The sequence below is a fragment of the Sceloporus occidentalis genome, unplaced genomic scaffold (assembly GCF_023333645.1).
Source record: "Sceloporus occidentalis isolate IW3139 unplaced genomic scaffold, rSceOcc1.0.p SCAF_1, whole genome shotgun sequence".
In the NCBI taxonomy this organism is placed as follows: Eukaryota; Metazoa; Chordata; class Lepidosauria; order Squamata; family Phrynosomatidae; genus Sceloporus; species Sceloporus occidentalis.
Window position 1 is genome coordinate 157,394,131 of NW_028316981.1, and position 26,748 is coordinate 157,420,878.

The window sequence follows — 26,748 nt, forward strand, 5'->3', positions numbered from 1 at the left end:
GGAGTCTGGGGAGCGAACTCACAATTGTTTCATATTGCTGATATCACTGCCTTTGCAACTGCAAGTCACAGATTATAGTCGGATCACTTACCCAAAAGATTATGTTTCCTTCTTGGCACAGGGACGTAAACATAGTATTTAACAACAAGTATGCAATGTGCTCACAGTGCTCTCTGCCGGAGGTAATGAAGCACTGCAAGTTTAACAAAATGATATTTGGACATGTAATAGATACATACTATTGGCATGATTCAATGATTGTTTTTAAAAAAAGATTGTTGGCATAAAGTTTGATTGTTTTGACATGTTTTAATATAACAGCAATATGTACATACATAGTAGTATCACTGATACCAGAGAGACAGTAATTCAACCAAAATCATATTTGCATGCCTAATTGTTGAAAGCAGATAGATAAAAGTGTTGTACTAATGCGATAAAGGCAGTAGGTAGACTGATTTGGATCAGTTGTATATCTTTGAGTGGTAGATGACCTGGGAAGTAGGTGGACTCTCAACCATTTTAAAATAAGAACAGTATCTGGAAACAGTATATTTTGTGCAAAACCTCACAATTCTCATGCAAAAACAACATGTATTTCTGCACACTTAATAGTTTCCCCAAACACTTCAGGATGTGCAAATATGAGTTGATAAGTGTGCAAAATTTCTGCCACTGTATTCTTCCCAACCAGGTTTCTTGCATGTCAGGAAACCCATTTTTTCCACCAGCAAAAAGTAACATTAAATATTCTTGCCATCACTATTAAGATGAGGAGCTGTCACCTTTTGAGAAAGGTTTATGAATTCAGTTCAGTTCTGATACCAAAAACAGATTCCTGAGCTCCGTTTATTCTCAGATGCAGTCTGTTCTTTAATGCTATGTAGGGATCTTAACAACAGATTTGGTTCTGACCAGCATATAATGCCTGTTAATATGTACTCTGCCCTATACTTCTTCCTCTCAGCAGTACATTGGACATCATGTTCCAACCAGAGTTGTATGCCTGGCATGTCAATACATTTGGACCCATTCTGCCCTGTCATAAATCCCCAGTTTGAGGAGCTAAAGAGTCTATGGATTATCTTAAGTGCATGAGCTGCTATGCACAAGGAGGCTTCTATCTAAATGTGACAGCAGACTTGTCTTGATAAATAACAGTTTGTTGGTTGCAAATTCTTTCAGTCGAGTAGTTAGAACTTGATTGTGATCTGTGCTCCCCTCTTCTTTGTAAACCCTTCCAAGGACAGGCTAGTCTCAGTCAAAGGCGATGGATACTAATGAGAAATTAACCTGGTTGTTTCTTCCAAAATAATTAGGGACCTATCCTGAGTCACACTGAAATTGGACTGTAGGTGTTATGAATCTGCTAGGGCCTTGTGCACTGTTTCTATAAACTACTCCTTGCTCAGCCTGTACATTTCCCATCCCATGGACTACTGCAGAAGGACCACACTGTCAGCAGTCTTCTCTGATTCTGAAAAGGCTGGCCTGAAGGGAAGGGAGGTGTTTGACATAACGACAAGTTAAGCAAAGTAGAAGCAGAGATGACATTCACAGTGGGAAAAGAAGGGATGATGGGAAAAGAAAGAAACAGTAGGATGAGAGATCAAGATGCAAACACAATGCTCTACTTGCCAGTCTTGAAAAAAGAGGCTGGGTCAAGCTCTGGAGGGTAGTTCATTTGCTTATTTTAGTAAGGACTTATTAGTTCCAACCTATAGTACTGGGCTTTGTTCATCACTGCATCAAAACACTACATTACATCAGGCTTTGCTTCATGTTGTTGAAACAATATAATCCAAGATGATGCCCCAGTTTTAACAGAAAGCACTTCTTTATCAAAGAGACAAGTCTCACAGGAAAAAGAGAAGTCCTCATGTTTGCATTTTGTCTGTGAGCTTCATTACTGACAAACTTAAAGGACTCTCACGCTGAGGGACTGGCACCAGAAGAAAGATCCTTCAAAGTGTCCACGCACACAGTGCAGTACTGAGCTAAATAAGGTATGAAATGAGAAGCATAAAGAGCAGTACCTTATTTTTTGCTAATAGTTGTTCCTGCATAATTCCTATTTTAATCTACAGAATGAATTTTAATGAGAACAGAACAGCAGCAGCTAATGTCATTCAGTAGCTCACTTTTTAAAAAATAAATAGGAACATTTTTCAGATTGCATTTAACCAGCATTGCAATGTTGTATGAATAACCGGTACTCTTTCTGTGCATATAGTAAATAGAGAATAATTATGTAAATAGATGTGGTTTGAGAAGTTAGACACAATTATAGTATTCTAAAGGTAGAAGAGACCCTCAAGGATTATTTAACATTGCTATTCGTGACTTTATGGAAACAAGGTATAGTGGTCCTGATGCACGGCTAATTATATATTATTATGTGAATGAAGATAACTCCTCCCAGTGGATATGTGGCTTCTGTCACATTTGATGGGAGCCTAATAAGTCACACAACATACATCCATAGTTCCAAAAAACATGTTGCCACTTGCCATAGAACTGAGCATAAAATTAGGGCTGCAGCCAAGAACCCACCAACATCCAATCTGGGCCTCAATATTTTTGTTGAACAGCTACAACTGGTAGGACCTTCTAAGCATTTGGGGTTTTGACAAACTGGTGTCCCAGAAACTGCTGCCAGACAACTAAGAATTTGAAATAACACCAATAACATATCCAACTTTACTCTTTTACTAATGGTATGTTTAACAAAATATATCCTTTAAACTGAGTTTCGTGGGGGAGGGAGACAATATTATGGAAGGTGAAAGGGATGGAGAAAATAGTCAAACTGACATGGAGAAAATAAGACAAATAGTGCAAGGACCCAAGAGTAGGAGGCAAAAAAAAAAAAAAACTTGCACAGGCAGCAAGTAAAGAGGACCCATGGTCTGTGATGTCTCTACACTAATGCACAGAGCATGGGAAATAACAGAGAAATAGATGAGCTTCTTCACAAGAATGTTGCTGACCTTCCTTTATCATCCATACAAAATTATTAGAATTCCAACTGGGTCATTTTTCACCTCAGGAGAAAAAGCAGGTGTAGTCTCATGTACGATTTGCATCCAGCAGAGTCAGAAAATGGATTTGGAATATCTTTCAAAAGCAAATGGCATGTTCAGTAACATGTACTGTTTCAGAAACAGTAAACCAGCAAAACGACTTCTCAGTCAGTCATACTTTTTTTTACATGTCATTTCTAATTAACCTGCAACCAGTAGTTAACAGAATTAGACCAAATGCCTGTTGAATTATTAGAGCAAATCTGATATTTTTTAGTGGCTAATATCAAGGCAAAAACTATGGAACAAATGCAAAACTGTTCCAACTTGTTGTCTACTTTCCCTACCTCACCCTCAGCCCCATCATTAATAAATTATTTTATGTGCAGTAGAAGAACTTTTATTTATTATGATTTGAAATTTAAAAGAAACCATCAAACACCTGTGACATAGTAATGAAGCAGAACTGTTGATGATTGCCTTCAGTTTCTGTCACACAGTCTCCATAATGTAACTTTTCATACAGTTGCAGCAAAACAAGGCCTTTAAGAATAGTAATTAGCATGACAGATAAAATGACACTGAAGCAATGTTAATGATTACAGTGCCAATGTACTATTATAGGATATAATATGTAATTGCCGACGCTCCTTTCAAATTAAAGCTCAACAAAGCATACCCTTGCTATCCTTTCCTCTGATTAATACAAATTATCCTAATTCACAGTTACTGTTTAGATGCAACTTGATTTTAAAAAAAAAGAAAGAAAAGAAAATGCTGGGGAAATGTGATTCAGATTTACTTTGTTCTTATACTGGAATGTCACTTTGTCACAAGTCACCTGGAAGAATGGAAGATCTCCCCTCTTGAGCTTCAGTTCAATTAATTAGTCTTCACCATAGCAGCAATAAAGAGATCTCCTCCTCCAGTTTACCTTATTTTTAAAGGGATTTTTTTCATGACTGAACACTAAACCTATCTGGCCAGAATCTTGTTGGGGCACACCCTTACTCTAGGGTTATACAGGGATGGCAAGGGAAGGCAGTAAAAAATCTGCTGGCTCCAAGCAGCCTATTTCTCCAGTGCCTGACTTCTTTCACTCACACTCAGCATCCATGGCTTTTATGAACATAATAGTCTGTTACTTTAGCTCAGAACCAAGGCCATCACCAATTTACTTGTGAAATGAAGTTTTTAAAAGACAGGTAACTATAAAAACCTAAGAAGAGAAATGCTGGATCAAACCAATGGCCTATCTAGTCCAGCATTCTAATTTGCACAGTGACCATCTAGATGCCTTAGTGTAAAACCACAAGAGAACATGGGTGTACTGGAGGTGATCTATAAACCTTGTGACTGGTAGCCAATGTCCTCTATGAATGTGTATTTTTAAAGTCATCCATCTTGGTGGCAATTACCTTTAGGAATACTTTCTACATTATACAGCTTGGTGCAAAATTTCCTCATAGAGTGGTTGTTCCAATCTTTGAGAATTCTGATTGCCATTTACTGCAACTTCTCTGTGTCCGCAATATTCTTTTTGAGGTGTAGTGATGAGAACTGCAATATGCCAAGTGTGTTAATATCATCAATTCTGTAGAAATGCATGTGATACAGGAAAGGTTTATTGTTATTGTTGTTGTTGTTGTTGTTTTCTAATGGTCCACAGTATGGAATCTGAGAGCAGCGTACCATAATGGTTTGAATGTTGGACTAGGACTCTGCGAGACTAGGGTTCAAATGCCCAATCAGCTATGGGTGACCTTGGGCAAGTCACACAGTCTCAGCCAAAGAGGAGACAATGACAAACCTCCTCTGAATAAATCTTGTCACGAAAACCCTATGATAGGGTTGTCATAAACCAGAGTTGTCTTGAACTAAGATAACAACAGCAAAATGTTGAAGCCTGTTACTACAGTTGCATTTTTCTTCATTGATTATCTTTGGGCTGGTACACACTGGCGTCGAAACACCAGCCCCCTTTGCTGCGCAGCATTGCCGCAGCAACCAAACTGCAGGGGAAAGCTGCACAGCAAAAAAGAAGCCGCCTAGAGCATGCCGCTTCCTATAAAAGACGTGTGGGCGCTCAGATGCCTACACATCATCTACATGCCCCCCATGTGGGTGGTGTCGCTCAATAATGGCACCGCCCACACATCATAGGGCTCAAGAGCGTGTGGTTGGTGCGTGCTCTCGAGCCCTACTATTGCCACCAGGACACCGCTTTGTTATGAAAGCAATCTAGTTAGCTCTTTCAACAGTAGGGTGCTGTTGTGAGATTTGGGAAATAGAGTCTTTCATTATTGCATGACTTTCTATTGCTGGTTTATGGTCTTCATGGTTCCCCCTAATGGGAACTATAGAAGGATGAGTTAGAGCACTGCATCATATCTGGTGGGCATACTTTCCATTTTCTATTACAATTGTAGCTACCCATATAAAGATTACTAGTAGTTAAGAAGCAGTGTTACATCTCATACTTTCAATTTAACTTTTATTTTCAGCTCCCAGTGAAAATTACATTGTATTAAATGTTAGAGACATAGTTATGATTTAATGTACACTTCTTATTTTTCCTGATTCCAGTGCCCTCCACCCACAAAATTCATTTTCCACCAAATAGTGCCGAACTATTGACAACCAGAAAACGTGACTTCTGATTCACAGCAGAGCTACTATGGGTCAGACTCAACCTGAAAACTTGTAACAAAAACTATATGGAATCCACTTTTTCTCACAGTAGCCTCAGTTTTGTTACTGATACAGTCTGAGTGAGAATATAATGCCAGTGTACTGCACTACAGATAGTCTTCACAATAGCAAAGGTTGTCAGTGATGGCATAGTGAATCCCAGTGGTTGGAAACTTTAAAGATAGTGAGGCACCTGCAGGATCTTCCATCCAAGATTAGGTCAATAATAACTATCAAAGGTTTTCCTATAAATTGTATGGCTAAGTGTGTCCAGAGAAAAGATAACAGACCATTCGAAACAACTGCTATGGACAAGAGGTTTTTGTACTCTGGGGACAAAATCCAGTTGTTAATTCCAATTACACCAAATCCATTGAATGAATAGGACATGTTAGGTTGACATTTGTGAAAGTCCTGTTGATTTTGTGGGTCTATTCCAGTTCTAACTAATGGGTTTAGCCCAGTGATAGATTTTGTAATCTAAACTTCTGTGTTTTTAGCTACTTGTTTTTATAATTTTTCCCCATGAGACTAAATGGTGTGAATTTTTGATAAGTTTAAATACATTGTAAATAATTTATCCTTTGACTGAAATATTTTCCTTTCTTAGACTCAAAATTTAGTAATGAAACCATTATTCAACTCTCGTAGAAGGGATATTTCCACATTCCTACTTATTTAGAGGCATACTAATCACATTTATTGGGTTCCTCACATAATTTTAGCTAAAATGTGTATATATCTGACATATTTTACATTAAATATGTATGCATTAAAATAATCCGATATATAATGCAGTGCTCAAAGCAGAAAAAATGAAGCCCTTAAGGGTTTGTGCATTTTCTCTAGATCAGCTAGAGAACTTTAAAGTCATGCATAGGGGAAAGTGAAGCAAGCTATGATTGACCAACTTCATGCTCTTTTTAAAATTTCATTTTTTTAGGTCAGTGGGACAATGTATAATACAGGGAGGCATGTTTCTCTACGACTGGACAAAGAACATTTGGTTAACATCTCTGGAGGACCCATGACATACAGTCACCGCTTGGAAGAAATACGGTTACATTTTGGCAGCGAAGACAGCCAAGGATCAGAACACCTACTGAATGGACAAGCTTTCTCCGGGGAGGTATGTCAAAGCACTTAATATACTAAAGAAAAAAGTAAAAAAACAAAAAAAGATGATGCAGAGCAGAGGGAGAAGGATGGGTTAGAATTCCTTTTAAAACTTTCAAAAATATTTTTTGAACAAAAAAAATGTCATGTTTTGTTTTAGACTGTATTAATAAATTTTAATTTTAAAAAACTGTCCAAAATTATTCCTATATTAATTAAATGAAAAGTATCTGAGCTTTTTTTAAAACTCAAAAGTGCTAAAATGAACGAACTCCTTAAATTTGATGGGAAGATTTTTTTTTTAAAAAAAATGAATGTGGGAGAAAGCAAAATGACAGATTTGTGTTATGTTTTTGTTCTTGGCAACGGTCTGGAAATTTGCTACTTCTCAAAATACAAAAATCAACAAATCAGTAATGAGAAACAGAAATGCTGTAGTTGTAATACATTGTGTATATTCTAGGTATTTACTGAATATTTGCATTTTATTTGATATAAAATTTATTTGGCCTTTTGTGACTGGCAGCAGGGATATCTCTGGCACCTAAGACTCCAGAAAGCATTACTTATTAAAAGGTTGGGCAGTACTGTATTCTCTACAATCTTTGAATTTTTTGGACCCTTACCAGGTTTCCTCAGAAAGAAGATGTGATAATCATGATGATTCAGTATACAAACATCTCTGAAAGGCAGGATGCTCACCATCTCTAATCTCTTCCTAAAACCACAATTACAAGAACATGTCAGATCTCACTGTCATCCCTACATCAGCTGAGAATATATGCAATAACCCTGTCTAGCACACTGAGCATGTAGCCTTTCATATATTCCAGAAGTCTCTGCAGAGAATGCCAAATGGCAGGACTATTCAAAACCTCACTGAGGTAAAAACCCAGGGAAAGGGCTTATCCTGCTGTAGAGCTAGGTGTTTCTCTGACTTTGGAGGTCACTCAGGGCTTGCTATACTGGTGAAAAACAGTGTATTTACCCCAAAGCCAGTGCTGCCAGTTCTGACAACATACAGCTACCCCCAGGGAGGATTCATGTTTTTCTGCCCTTAACCTTACTATGCTCTGCACTTAGCAAATCAAGGAAAATCCCAGTGTTTCCCAGAAATGCCCTTGGGTTCTTTTGGCATGTAGACAGCTGAACTGGGTCTGATTTGGCCCAATCCAATTGTCTACATTCCAAGAGCAGCTCTATCCCCCTTCCCTATGCTGAGCAGTGCAGGAAAAGGGGAAGGCCTGTTTTCAGAGCCACCACTGCTACTTCCTTGTAGGCAAGAGCTCCCTGTAAAGCCTGCCTAGTGTGCTGCCACTTCTGCTGAGGACAAACATGGGTACCCAGACTTTGTCTTGAACACATGTCTGGGCATCCATTTCTGTCCTCAGTAGAAATGGTGGAGCAGCAGGCGGGTGTTACATGCTGCTTCTATTCCTGAAGAAGTGGCGGTGGTAGCTTTGAAAACAGGAAATGGGCCAGCAGCACTGATGCAGTGTCAACTGGCCCATGTGTTCAATGATTCAGCATCACAGAAATTAAATAAGCCACCACTGGCATCTCTTACTTGATAGCCAGAAAAATGAATGGAACCTGTACTCATTTCAATAGAACTCTATGTCTATGAAGGTTTTGGCAAAATTAGACCCAGGAATGTACCATTTTGTGGAGGGAGGCAGGATAGTGGTGGTGATGGTGGTAGTGGTGACATAGTGAGTCTAAACAGGACCACAGGCAGGAGGTTGGAGAAATATTGATTACTAAGGTCAACCAAGAAATCCAATTAGAAATAAAAGGAAACACTGTGGTGTAATTTTCTTTTAAGTTTTTCTCTTTTAACTTTTGTATTGGTAGATTTTTTGTACTTTATTTTAAATGATTGTGGGCCACATTGAAGAAGGTGTGATATAAATTAAATAAATAAATAATAAAACAAAACAATAGGGATGTTCCAGCCAGAATGTCCAAACCAACTAATGTTAGTGTGAGAGCGTCTCTTCAAAGAAGACTTTAGTCAAGGTACAGGAGGACAGATCAGTAAGACAAATGAAATCTACTAACCTGGGTCAGGCAGGCAGGAGGATTCTAAAAGCAAGAAGATGAAGATCTTGACAGCAGGAGCACACTGTTAGCCCTTGCCCAAAAGATTATACAGATGGCTTAGAGCACCTGGGCCTAGTAGGATTTTGCAGGTGCAATCAAACATTGGCCCGGGACAGACGGGCAAAAATCAGCGTGCCACTGCCGATACTAGTGTTGGGGAGTATGCACCATCCTCACACCCCCAAACCCTAGGACGTACAACGCCGCCATGACTGCGCAGCCCCACCTACATGGTGCATGTGTGAATGATGCAAGCACAGTGCAGCGTCCACACCTCCAGGCATCGCTGTCGAGCCCCATAATCGAAGGAAGAGAACTCAGCCTATTTCTATTGCCTTTAGGAACTTAGTTCTTTGCATCAAATATTGATAGAAGGAGTGAGGCAGTTCATATATCGTTCATGTCTGTGCTCACAGCTCAGTAGGAGCAATGCATCTACAAACTGAAAGTAATACAAACCACAGTCACAAATCATATACATTCATTATCAATAATCTCAGTATGTATACAATTCATAGTCAAATTAAGGTTGAGGGGACACAGGGCCCAATGGTTTTCAGCCATTATGAGAGTAAATTCCAGCTTTCTCTAAGCAGCTATTTGGCACAGCCCGGAGCTCTGATGGCCAGCCACGGAGGCTCAGCTCAATGTAAAATCCCTCCAGTTGCACCAGGGTAAGCCCAAGCTAAATTGAAAAGAGAAAGTCTTTTGCTATTGAAAAGTGAAGAGTAAAGTACTGGTTTAAAGTGAAGCACTATTGAGAAAACAATGACAAAGTGGCTGACAGCAAAACCATGAAAGAAGTGAGTAGCTAGCCTTCCACTTTTCAGAACAAATGTGTGTTTCTGTAAATTCATAGAGCCCGATATTTCCTGTACATATATGCTTTGTGTGTGTATGTGTGTGCGCAATATGTGAAGTACACAGAGAGAGAGAGAGACATATGCAAGGTAATAAGAGGTAACCTATTCCATAAAAAAAACTCTTGAAATATCTTTTTTTTTTGAGTCCTAAGACACCAAAACATTCTTATAATGAAGCAGTTTTCTGCTGAAAATGAATAGCTACTTTGCAGGCTGTTCCATTTATCACCAACTGGTAATAAGGCCTGGTACAGACCGCCACTTTGCGTCAGCCTAGGGCTGAAATTAGGGCTCAGGAGAGCAGAGCGTCCACACACTCCGTGCTCTCCCGGCGTCAATTTGGGCATATGTGCATTCAGACGGCTTGCATGCCGATGATGTGCCTTGTGTGCCATGTCCAAATGGTGTGGCACACAAGAGACATCACCATGCCACTCCAGGGTGCTAATGGCGCCTTGGCAGCGGCATGGAAAGGAGCTGCATTTTGCAGCTCCTTTTTGGAGCACATTGTTGCTGTGCCCATGCGGTTGTCACAGAAATGATCCAGGGCAGAAAGGGGTGGCATCTTGCCGTCCATACCTGCCCGTCTGTACAGGGCCTAAGTCAATTAATGCTTGTTCCTCCCCCTCCATTTTTTGTTTTGTTTTTGTTTTTTGACAACACAAGTAACAGACAAGTAAAGAGATTAGATTAATTACAGTATCATCCAAAGATGTTCTTATAATTGATAGTAGTCATTTTCTTTGTTTTCCAGTTAGGTGGCTAAGCAAAGTCAAGAATAATATTTTAGTGAAATTACTCACGTCTTCAGCGTATGATATCTGTTGTCAACTTTAGATACCGTGATCAGTGGACATGTTTATTGACTTTAGTGCCTGTCGTTTTTTTTAAAAAAGAAAAATTACTAATGATTAAAAAAAAAAAAAAACAAGAAAGACTAATTACCTCAGTATTAGACTAAGAATAAAGTAAGAGTCAAGAGTGAAATATAGCACCAGATGTAATTGACATGTCAGTAAGAGCTGGGAGCAACCATTCATTACTTACTAGTACATAAAACAATACTACCTGAAAAGGAATAGAGCCATACCAGCCAGCAGGACTAATTCACGATGCCTCAGCATCCATGCACATTCCATGCTGACTGGGTTGTCTGTAGACTTTCCCTTCAGCACTGGAAACAGAATAGGTCTTCCACCACATGTGAAACAGCAGGCTAGTTTAGAGGCTGCAGGACTGGCTGTGTGGTACCCATAGCTCTGTTTTCCAAGAGAAAGAAGAACTATTCAGGAAAAACAGTTGTGGTAGCTCTTACTATCTGGCAAATAACCTACACCTTGAGGGTCTCAGGTCACATAGAAATCTGGCTGTATACTGTAGCTGTATGTATGAAGACTCCATCCATGAAGATATCAAGCGGAAGTATGAGATTTTACCTAAACTATAGAAACAATGCAATTTAATTTCACTTTAAACTCTGTAGCTCCATCCAATGGAATCTTAGATCTTAGAACCTATGATTCTATGATCCTGAGGTCTTTAGACTTACTTGCCAAAGAATGCTGGTGCCTCACAAAACTACAAATCATAGCATTCTGTAGGATGGAGCCATGGCAGTTAAAGTGGCATCAAAGTGCATTATTTCTACAGTGCATTATTTCTGCACTACTCATCCTATGTGACACTGGAGGTAGTACTGGTCAACAAACCCTGTTCATTCATTGCCTATAGCTAATTATAACTAGAGTAGTAACTAACTACATCGACATAACAATGACTGTAGTAGCTGTAACTGTAGTTGGTATATGTAGCTATAGCTTGGCTATTTTTGAGATAAGCACAGTTATAACTATAGTGGTAGGTATAATTGCAAATATAGTAGCTAACTGATTTGGGAATGTGGAACTATTACTGTAATCAATTGCTTTTAAAACTAATTTCCCAAACTGTAGTTTGAAGAATGGAAATCTACAGAAAAAGCATACACTGCCCTGTACACTAGAATCCAAAGTATGCAGAATTCCAGATCATGGGATGCATCTACACACTGTAGAAATAATGTAATTTGATGTCCTTTAAGTGCTGTGGCTCCATCCTATGGAATCCTGGGATTTGTAGTTTTACAAGGAATTTAGCCTTCCCCTGCCAAAGAATGTTGATGTCTCACAAAAATACAAATCTCAGGATTCTGTAGGATTCTGGAGCCAAGGCAGTTAACATGGTGTCAAGCTGCATTACGGCTACAATGTAGATGCACCCATGGAGGCAGTTAATAGATGATTAGCAACCCTTCCCCCTTTAGACTTTTTTCTAGTGTTTGGGCATCATGGTAACTTGTCTGACAGGGAACACATAAATAGGCCATGTGTGTACTCACTCTTTCTCCAAGTGGTGTTAATTGTATGGCACATAGATCACCTGAACAAAATTCTTCCTAGACAATAGATAAGATAAGAATCTGCATGGGAAAAAAATCGTGTTATGCATGACACTCCTATCATGCTCTAGAAGCTGGGGTTGCACATCTAGAGACTTGATCTAATAATTTGTGATAATGCCCAGTTATATATTTGGGAGCAGAAATATTGATTCAGCACACATTGCTCTACAAACCTGATCATCAGTACTGTCAACAACTATCTTGCTATGCATTATACAGCTGATGAAGTAGGCTGGGGTCCAAAAAAGCTCTTGCCAAATAAAAATTCTTAGTCTTTAAGGTGCCACAAGACTCCTGTTGTTTTTTCTGACCACAACTATGTATACATATAAGATGGAGGTTATCTTTGAATTTAATTTGTGGGTAGCTATAATTGATATGTGAAATCTTTAGTAATATGACCAAATCCCTTTATTTAACAAGTCTGTGGTTTCTCTCCATTGAGGGATAATTACCATAAATAACTCTACAGAACTTGAACGGGGATTAGAAGCTTCATCAACTTTGCCATTGTAGACTATGAGACATAAACTATCACAAGGCTTCTCAAGAGAGAGAGAAAGCCAGGGAAGTCAAAGTTTGCCAATGAAATAAAATAAAGAGTATCTTAATGGTTGTAGGTAAATTATTACTATTTTTTTTCCTTTTAAGCCACTGCTTACAGATGGGCTTCTAACTATGGACTTCTGAGGATTCCAGTGAAGTGATTAACTAAAATTAGAGTAGCCAACAGGGAAAATAGCTTATGTAGACAAGCCCTTGGAGCTTTGTTGGTGATGCCCTGCATGTGAAAAAGAAGAAGAAGAAATGAATGGAAGAAGTCATGGTTTCCTTCTGTTGAAACTGAAATCTGCAAATTGCCATTGGTTATCAGCATTACATTCTGGAAGTTTTGCTGCAAAATGGCACAGGTCATTTTTAAGTATTTTAGCTCAAAGATAAGTTTACTATGCTTCACTTCTTATTAATGTAGAAAACCAAGCCTTGGAGGGGAAACAATTGGAAAAAGAAACATACTGTATGTCCAATGTAAGGAAAAACCCACTAAAGACTGGAGATAAATATCAACACCGGCAATGGCAGTCAACATGGCAATGTACTGAAAAGATAAAATACAAATTCAGTCATAACAGCATTATTTTAGGCAACAGATGGGCTCAATTTATTAATGGCTGATTTTAGATGGCTTTATGGGATTGGAAACATTTCTAAACTATGTTGACCCTTAAATATGTCTGTCAGTTTCCACAATAATTACAGTAGCACTTCCATCAAGGTGCCAAGCTCTTATATGATTGCAGTTCCAAGATGGTGTCATCCAATTGTATAACTTGTTGCACAAATACAAGGAGTATTAGATAGAAACAGCAATCCCCTGCTTCCTTTAGACAGCATCCCTAGCATGCCTATCCATTAATTCTGACAGCTAGTCTACTGATTCTGAAGCACCAAGGGAATATGTTTACCATATCTGCAGTATGCACTCACAACCATTCTTCCAAGGAACCTCTAACATTTTGACCCAGGACAAGAATAGGGCTGGCCCCAAATCTATAATATATCATAATGAACATTCAAACCCTGGAGCATCTCCAGGAACCTCATCAACACAGATCTCAGTGAAGTGTAGAAAGGCTGTTCCTTTCTAATTTATTCCCATCCATTGCTTTTGTTTGAATTTTTGCCTCAACATCAGACAGTAGGCAGCTTAAATTTTCACCCATTTAGATACATCTGTTCATGCATATTCAGTTAAAATATAGCAAATAACTACATTTGAATACATGTATAAAATTAGCTAAAGCAGGGAGTTTGAATCAATTAGTTGGTGCAATTAATGTATTGAACCATATTTGCACATTGTAAATCATATTATTTTACTTACTAGTGAGTTACATTTTAGTGACTTAAATGACCCACTCCCAAGAACAACATTTTAGGAGCAATTACACAAAAAGGGGGGGGGGATAACATTGCCCCCACATCTTTCCAAAAATTGTTGCATAATTATGTTATTACTTCTTGGCTGGAATCCTGTATGGGACAGCATAGCATAGTAATTGTGAATGTAGAACTATAAACACCCTCCATTGCCATTGCATGCTTGATGGAGAGTAGGCAATCAAATAAGTATCTGTCTGTGTCTCCATAGCCAAATGCTAAATCACTGGTCCACAAAACCTTTTGGCCTACCACGCACTTTCTCCTTGGGTGACAGTCCTAGTACCCCTGCAACACCTATTTATTGATATTAGGTCTACTGTTTGTGCAGCAGCCAGCTGACCAGTGGCATCTTCTTCAGCCAAACCCAGTTTGCCACCACCTTCTCTCCTTTTCAGCCTTTCATGTGAATACAGCAGTGGCAGCCAAGTATTAGCAATACTAACAAAGCTTAAGCAAAATGCCAAGTGTGAAAATGCCTTTTTGTTGTGCTCTAACCCCTGGTTCCCACCATGCTCCTAAAGAATGCTGGTTCTTCTTGTCTTTCTTGTGTGCCAATACTTTGACTAATAAACCCCAACACCCCCTTTTTCATCACCAACCCATGGGTTGTTCCACCACCCCCAGAGGGGAGTAAAGCTTACTTTGGGAATCATTGTGCTAAATAATTACATTATCCAATGAAGTCAGCTGGGATCCTTTGGAGGTCTCAGTAGATTTTGTAATCATTTCAGGTCTGTCTCTGATATCCGCACTCTACTGTCCACCAGTCATAGGATGGTTGGGGTGGGCTGCAGTAGCTGAATGTTAAATCAGAGGTGGACCTTGATCACTGCAAAGAGGAAAAGGGAATACCAGCTTCCACAGTGACTAAAAACAAAAAAGACTTCTGCAGGCATAAGGTGGACTTAGGCCTCTGTATGACACTAACAGGATTCCAGCCATAATATGTTACTTCCAGGCCTGAACTTGAGGTTGCATTCTGAGTCTTCCAAAATTAATATGTTGAAATAAAACATGCTGAGTGTTGTAGGTGATAGTAGGCACAGTAAGGTGTAAACAAGCAAGTGCTGGAAAATATTTGCTGCAATTATGCAGATGGAATATGAAGGAAGAGGAAGATGAAATGAGAATAAGAGACTGTTGTCAGTGTATGTAGCAGCATAGGATTATGCATGGTAAAAGTAGACATAGAATCATAGAATCATAGAATCATAGAGTTGGAAGAGACCACTAGGGCCATCCAGTCCAACCCCCTGCCATGCAGGAAATCCAATTCAAAGCATCCCTGACAGATGGCCATCCAGCCTCTGTTTAAAGACCTCCAAGGAAGGAGACTCTATCACCCTCCGAGGGAGTGCATTCCACTGTCGAACAGCCCTTACATGGAAGCATCAGCAAATGAGTTTCTGTCAAAACTTTGCCTTCACATCTCTACAACCTCTATTGTTTAAAACAAAGCCAAGCATTCTATTATGCAGCTTAATTGTTAATCTGTTGATAGGTAATTAAAAAGGGGGATGGAAATGCAAATATGAACTAATTACTGTGCTCAGTTCCATTTACTTGATTTCATCTTCCATTAAGAATTAGCATTATTTGGGACAGTACCCTAGAATTAGATATGCCCACTTGCAGATAAACAATGAGTGTATGGTTGTGGTTGTATGTGTGTGGTGGGGACTAAAAGAGAACTCTTCAGTTTGGGAGGTTTAAAAATAGATGGCACAGACTACAATTAACAAACAAGCTAAAATTTGAAGAATCTAGGACAGTAATAACAATAAGAAAATCCTAGCCAAATGCCACTGGATTCTGACTGTTGGATGCATGGTTGCTTCACTTTATAAGACTCCTGTTGAAAGCCTTCTGTTAGGCTGAGTTATAGAACGAAGCATTAAATTTCAGATTAAAATACAAACATGCCTGTGCCTACATATATTATAATAAGATATGGCTTTATTTTTCAATATCTTTGAATATTTATGTTTATTTTTTTAATGAGAAAATGGTATATATAGATAAATGTGACAGTCTGGGGGTGGGGAGTGAAGACAGGCAGCTACCCTGTCAGAGAACAGCAAGACTGATGCCCAGCGTTCACTTTGATAGGAAGCATGTCTAGCATGTAAACTAGGTAGCTGAGCTTATACCACGAGTGAAGGCTTCTATTTAAATGGCTTCTCTCTCTTCCTTATGCATTCAAGCAATTAACAAAAAACCCTGACATCTGTTAGTTGGCACGAATAACTTCACAATATGAATCAACTGTGGTCTTGAATGGGCTTCCTACTGTGGCCTCTAATGGATTTCAGAGAGAAAAAATGAACAGTGGCTACATCTTGGCCCTCTGAAATATTAGCTTAGATCCAAAGAGCCACTTCAGGCATACTGCGTGATTTGGACATGACCGATTTTTGAATGATATATAATAGGGATCTCTCTTTCCTTCTGTATTCCCCTTTCTTTCTTTCTTTCTTTCTTTCTTTCTTTCTTTCTTTCTTTCACCAGCAGCTGTCCTTGCTATACTGCAATCTGCTCTTGAAGATCTCATCATTATTTGGGACAAGAATATACCCCAAACAATCTTGGGAATGTTTGGGGGGAGGGGCACTTCCACCAGTAACTCCCAATTACTTTGTGAAAAGACTAGCTTTGATTACAACCTAATGGAAAGAGAAAGTATAAACCTATGACTAACTTGTGATCATGAGAATTTCAGCCCAGGAATGGCACAAGATCCACACACACACATATACACCTCACCACTTCCTCTTCCACTCTACCAGTCCCCAAAGCAATAGTACTTTGTGGACTGAACATTGGGTGCACCTCAGCCAAAAATATTGGGGGTACTGCACCACTGATTACTTTGTGATCTTCCATTCCCCCAGGCCCTCCCTCTGTTACTTACTCAAAGGTGAAGCTATTTTCGGAGGGGACAAAAAAAGGCCATTGCCCCCAAATAGAGATTCTGTCCTCCAATGAAATTTCCCTTCAGTTCCTAATCTGCTGCTTACTTTGTTTTTATTGTATACTAATTAGTATTATTTTAGAGATATTTTAATCATGTAATGTTGTTTTTAGATTGTACACCACTTGGCAGGTTTTTATTTTTTCATTTTTATTTTTTACCCTTACTATGTAAAGCGCTGTGAAAACCTTACAGCGTTCTATAAATAAATGTTAATAATAATAATAATAATAATAATAATAATAATAATAAGTTCTAGCATTCCAGTAAGCTAAAGCATCATCAGTTGAGCATTTACAAGTACAGTTTAAGCAGCCAAAGAAAAGGGCCCAGCAGAATTACCAAGGGAATATGAACACAGCAAATACAGTGGACCCTTGTTATATGCTGGGGTTTGGTTCCAAGATCCCCCGTGTATAACAAAATCCCTGTATGCTCAAATCCCAGTAAAAATAATGACATAGCAAAATGCTGTCCCTTATAAAAAATGGAAAATCAAGGTTTGATATTTGAAATTTATACCTTTTTTTGAACATTTTCAAACCGTGGATGCTTGAATCCATGTATAAAAAATCCATGTATAAGAAGGGCTGACTGTACGAGAGTTCTAGGTGTGGATAGTCTTCTATCTTCCTCTCTGGAATGCCTCTGAGACCATATTGGGGGGGCTGAATGAATATCTTATTGAGGGGGGCAGAATTCTCATTTGGAGAGGCAAAGCTATCACCATAGCTACATCCTTGCACTTGATTCTTTCCAAATGCCTTACCCTGACCTTTCCCAAGACATGGCTGCAAATGGTGCAGCTGTCCAAAGACTGACAGTGCTTTGCCTTGGAAAGCCTGTGCAGCTACTTCCTGGTTACAACATTTGTGTCAGTCAAATAAAGACCTATTCTCCAGGGCAATAGTAAGTGAGGACACGATTCTTTATCCACTGCGTTCTACCACCTGCCCCCATTTCAGCCTTGATCCTGGCAGAAAATGACAGTCAGCATGGGCAGCTTCTCTGTCTGTCTGTCTGTCTGTCTGTCTCTCTCTCTCTCTCTCTCTCTCTCTCTCTCTCTCTCTCTGCCCTCTCTAATTCTCTTCCCTATCCCCATTTCACTTTTTGCCCAGTTTGAGGGAGAGCACTCTAGACGAATCTAGGAATGGAGAAAAGGGGATGGAGCATGACAGTTTGCTTACTACTACAATGAAGGAGAATAATTTCATACCGTCCCTTACATCTTTTCTTTAAAATGGTAAATGTCATCTCAGATGCTTTGGTAGAAAAGGAATGGCAACAGCAGAAAACACCTCACTCCTGGTATTACAGCCATTTTGCTGAAGCCACTGGCAAAATCAGTAGCTTCCAAAGCAGCTTTTAAGGATTAAAAAGAAAATGGAAAGTTCCTTTTAAAAGATCGTTTCCCACGTTGCCGTTGTTAAAACAACATCTCATCAAAATGGCTTTAGGCAGTTGAATCACAGTTCCCAAACTACTTGTCCCAATTTTCCAGTTTTGTGCTGGGCTTCTTTTCACTGTTGCCATTTCTAGAGTAACCTTTTCCCCACTGATGCTTTGTAGATATTTTTTTAAAAAAATCCACAAATTTCTTCATCCTTGATGAAAATGAGCACCTTTGTCAATCAAGACATGAAACTGGGAAAAAGCTGTCAACTTTTTATTTCATATTTTGAGAAATGTAATGAAAGTTTCACTTAATTTTTGTTTTTCCCCAATAAAAAAAGATGTCTTTGCACAGAAAACAGCGGTTTTGCAAACCAACAAACAGATTCCTTTGTGAAGACATTGTCATTTGTTCAAATTATTTTTCACACAAAAAATGCCTTTGCACAGATGTATGAAAGACATTTTCATAAGAAGTCCTCACAAGTGAAAAATCATCATAACCTCTCTGAATCTTGCCAACTGAGAAAACTTTTGTAAGTTTTTCTTTTTCCTGGAAAGATAAAATTAGGAAAGATGAAATTTGCTCACACACTTCATAATGGTAAACTTTATTTAAAAATCGATTATTTAAAGTATAATTACAAAGAAAGGAGGAAAGAAAAAGAAGGGGGAAAGGGAGTGATATGTAGAATATACATTTGGGAAAAGTATATACATTAATATAAGGTTACTGTATTTCCAAAAATACATTTTAGTTGATTTCTATAAAATACATGTAGTTAATCAGTAAGATGTGCAGACCATGGAACAAAAAATGGGAAATGTTTATCTTTCAAACCATGAAGTATAAGGTGTTTTTTCCTCACAATGGTAAACCTGTTATTGTATTTTCTTTATGAAAGTCCCAGAGGAGATCTGTATGCATTTATAAAGTGTTGTGACATGCATTTATTCTGGCATGCATTTGCAAGCTGTTGAAACATGGGACTGGGCTGACTAAATGAGTCTCTGGAGAGAGCAATTCATTTTTTCTTTTCTTTTTTAAATCATCTTTCCTAGTATTGGTGGTTTACATCCTTGTCTTGCCACATGGTGTAACGAGGGGCTGCTGTTCAAAACAACATCAACACAGAATAACTTTGGATGCAAATCTGGTTCTCTCCACCTCACTGACTGTGTTCTTGCCTGCTCTTCCTTTTCACTGAGATTCTAGTTATAGGTCTTCTTTTTGTAGTATTGCCTTTACATTTCAAGCAGTAAGATGAGTGTCATGATGGAATTCAGAGTCCTGCTGCTCTTATCACAGTGATGTTTGGGAATAAAAATTAGATTTCATATAAAGATTTTATTACACAAATAGAGGTCCGGTATTTCTCCGGATTGTTGCCGTGGCAACTGCACAGCCCCAGCAATGATCCGCAGTAAAAAGGAGCTCCAAAATGGAGCTCCTTGCTGCGCTGCCATCAAGATGCCATTTCCGCCTTGCGGCATCATGGTTACATCATACATGTGCTGCGCTGTGTGGACGGCGCTGTGGGTTGCTGTATGCTTCCAAGCCCTAGTTTTCACCCAAGGGCGCCACAATGTGCCCAGTTGTATCAGGCCAGAGTTATGACGTGTCTAAGCTCTTACAGACACTGGATCATGTACATACAGGTTTCATAACTTACACATTTGTATGTTCACTCCCTTGAAGTTAGTGTCCTTCAGAGAAATACATATGTTTCATATTTGAAGGCTAAATATGGTTTATACAGTGCACCCGTGCTATAAGCGGGTGCCCCATACGCGGCTTCCAGCTTACGCGGAAGCCGCACAACAGGAAAATGGGCACGCGCACTCTCCCACTCCGTGGGCATGAGCCCTATTCAATCAAATGGGAGTTGAGCTTACATGCAATTCGGGTTACGCAGGGGGCTGGAACGGATCCCCCACGTAAGCCAAGGGCGCACTGTATGAGAGAACTGATGAAACTAGAGAAAGCTGGCACTTTCAGTCGTAACAAAATTGAAAGATCTTCATTGCTTGATTCTTCATAGAAACATCTTCCATGATTAAGTTTTCCATGCTTGAAAATAAATTATTTCAAATTCCTAAGCATATCAGTTTCTGCTTACACACTAAGCTGAAAATATATTTCTTGAATTTGGCAGCATTGTCAGATGAGAATGTGGAAATAATATGTTAGAAATTTGTTTCTCTAATAAGTAATGACAGATTTAAATATAAAATGCTAGGCTGTAATTCAACATACTGTAATTCAAAGAGGTAGTTTGACCACATTAGCTGAAAGTTGATTAGTGACATCTGCTTGAAAATAAATCAGTAAATCAAACTTTAATTTAAGTTACCAAATCAATTACACTGATAAAGGGTTAGGATATACCATCTCTATTTTAGATTATAGGAATCATGAGGCTATCTAGATTTGTAGATTTGTATATCTAAAGGTATACTATGCATAGGATACTGTGAAATAGCATTCTTTTTCTGTGTGATGAACTTGCTAAGGCCCAAAGGAATCCTCTGGCACAATTACAATAATGTAATTATGCTTTTAAAAGGTAAGGACCTAAGCCCTATTCAGGCTTTTTTCTTCATGGAATCACACTGGCACAGAGGGATATAGAAAGATTCAGATAAGTGTCTGTCAGCCACTGTTGTAGCTTCCACAAGACCCTCTTAAAAGTTGGCCATGCATTATGGAAAAGTCTGAAGAAGGTCTATATACAGAACATGCAAGAGTTTCCCCTAGAGCCAGAATCATAGGCATGGTTTCAATTAATGGGAAAGAGATGGTTGGTGTTCTGCTTACTTTCCCATAATGCTTGGACAGCATTGAGAGGTAAGATTCAAAGCTGAAGGCAAGGCAAGCATAAACATCCATTTTGTCTCTCTTTCTACATAATCTCACAGAGAGAGATGTCTAAATATGGTGCTAATCTCTGGAAGAGTAAAATTTAAGAGATTAGTGTTCCTACATAATTTCCTGGAGTATAATTTAACTGCATGAATGATAACAACTGATTGTATCCACATGTATAACCCTGATGGTAGGCTCACAATGTGTGTGGGACAGACTTCATGAAAGCAACAATTATATTAATAGGAATTGCTCACATATCCCCTGTGATGATATAATAATCATAATCATACTAAATAATTATCTACAAAATACTGCATAATCACACTAAACATAATTTATTGTTATTGTTTTGCTGGTGCTGCTGTTATTAAATCAAAGCATGGAAAAATAACATGTTATGTTATGGTTATTTTTGGTTATGTTATATAAGATATGTGCATAGTGGCTGAAGAAAAGGCAGTTAAGATCATACAGTCAGCTCTCTGTGTCCATGGATTCTTTATCCATAGATTCAAGTATCCATGGCTAGAAAATACTTTTTAAAAAATATAAATTCCCAAGCTAACCTTTATTTTGCCATTTTATATAAGGGACACCATTTTACTTGGGCCCAATCAAGACCAACACTTTGTGCCAGCCTGGCCACACACTAGGGTTGCCCGGGGATGGGGCGTCCGCATGCCCCGCACCCCTAGTATGTGGTGGCAATGTCATCATGGCGGCCTCCCATCTACATGGGGGCCACCATGATTATGTCACGCACGCACTGCATCCAAATAGCACGGCACATGCATGATGTCTCCATGCCTGCCCAGGCCGCTTATGGCGACCTGGGCATGGCACAGGAAGGAGATCCAAAACGGAGCTCCTTTTGGGAGCTGTCTCATTCCTGCAGCAACCAAACAGCTGCTGGAATAATGCCAGGGAGAAAGGGGCAGGCAGTCCCTTTCTCCCATGGATCTGGCTCCCAGAATGTCCAGGGGCATGAAGCCCCAAGGACACCCCTTTTCCGCGCCACAGAGAAGCGGCATTTTGCCGCTTCTCTGTGGTCCAGATAAACTCCAGATTGGGGCTGCAGGGCTGCTACTGAGGCTGATAAAAGGGGCAACTGCAGTCACCCCAAAGGGGCAGTCTCTACCGTGCCTATGCCACTGTATTTAGCACTTACATTTCTATACTGCTTTATAGTGCTAACACTGTCTAAGTGGTTTGCAGTGTGTTGGCCATTTGCCCCCAGCTGGGTACTCATTTTACTGACCTGTGAAGTATGGAAGGCAGGGTCAACCTGGAGCCATGCAGGAAAAAACTCACAACGTTTGGCTGTAGTACCGGCATTTAACCACGGTGCCACCAGGGCTCCTATTTAATGGGACTTGAGCATCCATGGATTTCAGTATGTATGGGGGTCTTGGAACCAAACCCCTGTGGATACTAAGGGCCCACTGTATAAATTGTTATTCCTATCCCCCACAGATTCATAGAGGTATGTTAATTCATTGTAGTTCCATCTGGTTATGTGTCTGTCTGTGGCCTTCCCAACTCCAGAGGATATTTGGACTTGGGGGGACTGCTGCACCATTTTGACACTAATTCCTACCTTTCTCTATCTCACCTCACCCCTTTTGTGTTACTGCTTAAAGACATTCTCTTTCACCAAACCTGTGTGGTCTAGGCAGTGGGGCAAGGAATTGTATGGCTAGATTTAAAGTCAAATAAGAGGACCAATTTTCCTAATCATTCCTGTAGAGAAAGAGAGAAAGAGAGTACTAGGGCAGGTTGGAAAGGCAAGACCAGCATGTGGCAATCAAAGATGGTTTAAAATAATATGCTTTCATTTAGAAGAGTGGCACCAGAGCTAGATCTCACAATAAACTGCATAAGTGGGAGAGTCAAGGAGATCCACAAATTGATGTGGTATTCTTTGGCTCAGTTGGCATCCTGACTCAGCACATTTATCTCTCACTTCTCTGTATGAAGCACCAGCAGGAAAATCTGCTAAGTAAGAGCTTTGGCACTGCAGGGGGTATGAACCTGACACACTACCTCAGAGACCAGGAAGTACTATGTGACGCTATAGAATTAAAATTCTAAGTAGACAGTACTTAGCATTTAGATGGAATGTTCCTGTATTCTCAAAGAGCTTCAGATACATTATCTGAGTAATCCTTACCAGTTTAAGTTGCAGTAAAAGGAACAAATGGCAGTTCATATCACTTTGGCAAATTTGCAAGAACCGATAACTGGTGTGAGATTATTTTGCTCCTGTGGTGCAAGATCTCAAGTGACTGTCAAACTGATAATAGTCAGTTTGATACGACATTTGTCTGAGAGCATTTAGAGAATTAGATTTCAACTTCAATATAACTATGGGGACTTTAACCCAAAGCATTTTTTTCTATGTGATATATTTCTCCTGATTACAGAATACACTGGAGGCATTAGGAATAGGCATGTGCTGCCACAGCAGATTGAAACTGGACTTAACAATTACAAGCAAAAGCAGAGAAAGCTCAGTGGGGAGGAACCCTCTTTTTCTCCCTGAGTTCTAAATGTGTTCATAATTGATGCCCTCCCATGAGCCCAAAGCCCTGATACCACAGGGCTGCAGCTAGGGTTGCACATGAATTTCAAGGAGTTGAGGTTCTTAAAGAAAGCATTTACAGTATTTCCAGAAACTTGTTCTGAGAAAAATTGTACCTTGCTACAGAAATTCACACTTGCAAGGTTTTTGTAATATTTTGGAGAAGCAAATTAAACATTAAACTATGGTCTGTTACAGACTGCCAAAATAGTTGCTTCAGGTCTCTTTGTAGGTATGCTGTTTAAATGATGCATGCATCCTAAGAATCCGGAAGCTGCACCAAAGCTGCACTCTGGTGCTTAGCAATGGAGTGTGGCTTTAGCATGACCTCCGGACTCTTAGGACCCATGCATCAATTAAATAGCATACCTCCAAAGAGACCTGGAGCAGCTTTATTTTGGCAGTCTGTAACAGGCCTAAGTGTGCACTTAAAAAGTGAATGGCTAGAAATGTGTCCATTGCCTATGCTTGAAAAGTAGGTGCATACTAAATTCTGTATGGATGGGAAACCTCTCACAAACATCCATCAAACAGTCATCACTGGAGGGGAAGGCAATGCAGAGTTGCATTCATGGGCAGAACTAGCCTGAATGTCCATGAAATCTCTTTTGTACATACCTTTAATATGTAAACAGGTACAGTGGGCCCTTGGTATCCACTGGGGTTTGGTTCCAGAAGCCCCCATGGATACCAAAATCCATGGATATTCAAATACCATTAAATACAATGGATAGTAAAATGACATCCCTTATATAAAATGGCAAAATAAAAAAAATTGGAATTTATTTTATTTATTTTTTACTATTTTCAAGTCATAGAATCATAGAGTTGGAAGAGACCTCAAGGACCATCCAGTCCAACCCCCCTGCCATGCAGGAAATCTCAATCAAAACATCCCCAACAGAGGGCCATCCAGCCTCTGTTTAAAAACCGCTAAGGAAAGAGACTCCACTACATTCCGAGGGAGTGTGTTCCACTGTCGAACAGCCCTTACTGTCAGGAAGTTCCTCCTAATGTTGAGGTGGAATCTCTTTTCCTTTAGCTTGCATCCATTGCTCCGGGTCCTAGTCTCTGGAGCAGCAGAAAACATGCTTGTTCCCTCCTCAATATGACATCCCTTCAAGTATTTAAACAGGACTGTCATATCACCTCTTAACCTTCTCTTCTCCAGGCTAAACATCCCCAGCTCCCTAAGTCGTTCCTCATGGTTGAATCTGTGAATAAAGAATCTATGGATACGGAGGCCTGAATGTATATGTAACATGCCTCACAGTGAAGATGTGTAAGGTCAATAGTTCAATTTTCAGTATCTCAGTAATTCTCTAAACTCAAGAAATGTTATTTCGAAGTCACATTAGAAAGAGCTATATCCTCAAAAGTTAGGATATACATTACCATTATAATAATAAAGAAAAGAGAAAAATGCAAGTAGCATACAGATGTGAACACCAAACACCATTGTCTTTTGTTACCATTCATGTTCCTTTTAAGGAAAAGCACAATTCCTCAGGGAACAATTAAGAGCCAGGATATAGTGAGTTAGAAAGGTGCTCAACCATTTCCTCACGAGTTGACATTACCACTCTGCTGTTTTCTTGTATGATGTGCACACATGTCCAGAAGTAGCCCTAAGAGGGATTGAGGAAACTGTGGACCAGAGGAATAACTGATGGGAAAATGATTGATTCTTTTTTTTCTTTTTTCCAGTGTAGTCACAGGGACATGGTTACACTTAAGAACTTAAAACAATCCATGCTGGATCAGACCACAGGCTTATCTAGTTCAGTGTTCTGCTCTCACGATGGCTTCAAGACCTTCTGGGAAAGCCCTACAAAGAGCATACAAGCACAGTATCAACTTCCCATTCATGTTCCCAAGCAACTGCTATCCAGAAATCTACAGCACAATGCTGACAACATTATACCAGTTATTTAATTTTTCTGTTTTGTTTCACTTATTTATTTGTTCAACTACCAACTGTTCTGTTTATTCAGGGGATTCAGCAACAGACTGCCACAGAGCAGAATCAAATTCCCTTTAGAGATCAGGATTTTCAACTTTGCCATTATAAAACAAAAAGATATTTTACCTCCCATATCCTATTCCTCTCATCTGCCCCCTCCCTTTCTCAGAACAAAATGTCCTTTGGCTTTTTGTCTTTGGGACATGTATAAGACACTGACAATGTTAATCCTCCCCCACTGCCTGTGCCACTTATAAAGTATTTATTCTCCCTGGATTGTTTTTTGTTGCTAAAGGAATATGTTTACTTGCTTGAGGGATGATTTGTCTTTAATTAAAGAGTATGGTACCTCCAGAGGCCAAAAAAAAAAAAAAAACAAACAAACAAACAAACAACCCTACCTTCAGTGTTACAGTAATTCTGAAGTAACTTATTGAATCCTCCACTCCATTGCAGCTCTCTTTTCATTTTTATATTTGGCCTCTAAGGCCCAATTCTAATATTTTCTGCTCAAGAAATGAAACACTGAAAAGGATTGTTGTGTCTGATTTTGATAAAAGAAGCTATTACAGAATCATGGATGGGAATGGTATCGAGCAAGCCTTGGCCAGATCATATACCAGAAAAATTGTACCACACTAACGTTCAGAGATTAGTACTGGCCAACCATGTGGGGTGATCAAAAGTTCCATGTGTTGATTACTATCTGTTGAGTCTGTATGACAGGGGAAGGGAACCTCCAACCTGCTGAAGGTATGTATCCGTTCCCTTCCCAGGACCTTCCTGGACTGT

The 26,748-nt window shown here is 39.4% G+C and overlaps 1 protein-coding gene across 1 annotated transcript in view; it reads left to right on the forward strand.

Moving 5' to 3' along the window:
• The window catches only part of CA10 (carbonic anhydrase 10 (inactive)), a 442,916-nt gene that overhangs the window by 333,682 nt on the left and 82,486 nt on the right, over positions 1–26,748 (forward strand). Inside the window, exon 4 of the mRNA XM_089478517.1 lies at positions 6,658–6,843. Coding sequence (XP_089334643.1) covers positions 6,658–6,843 — 186 coding nt within the window. The remainder of the gene's footprint in view (positions 1–6,657; positions 6,844–26,748) is intronic.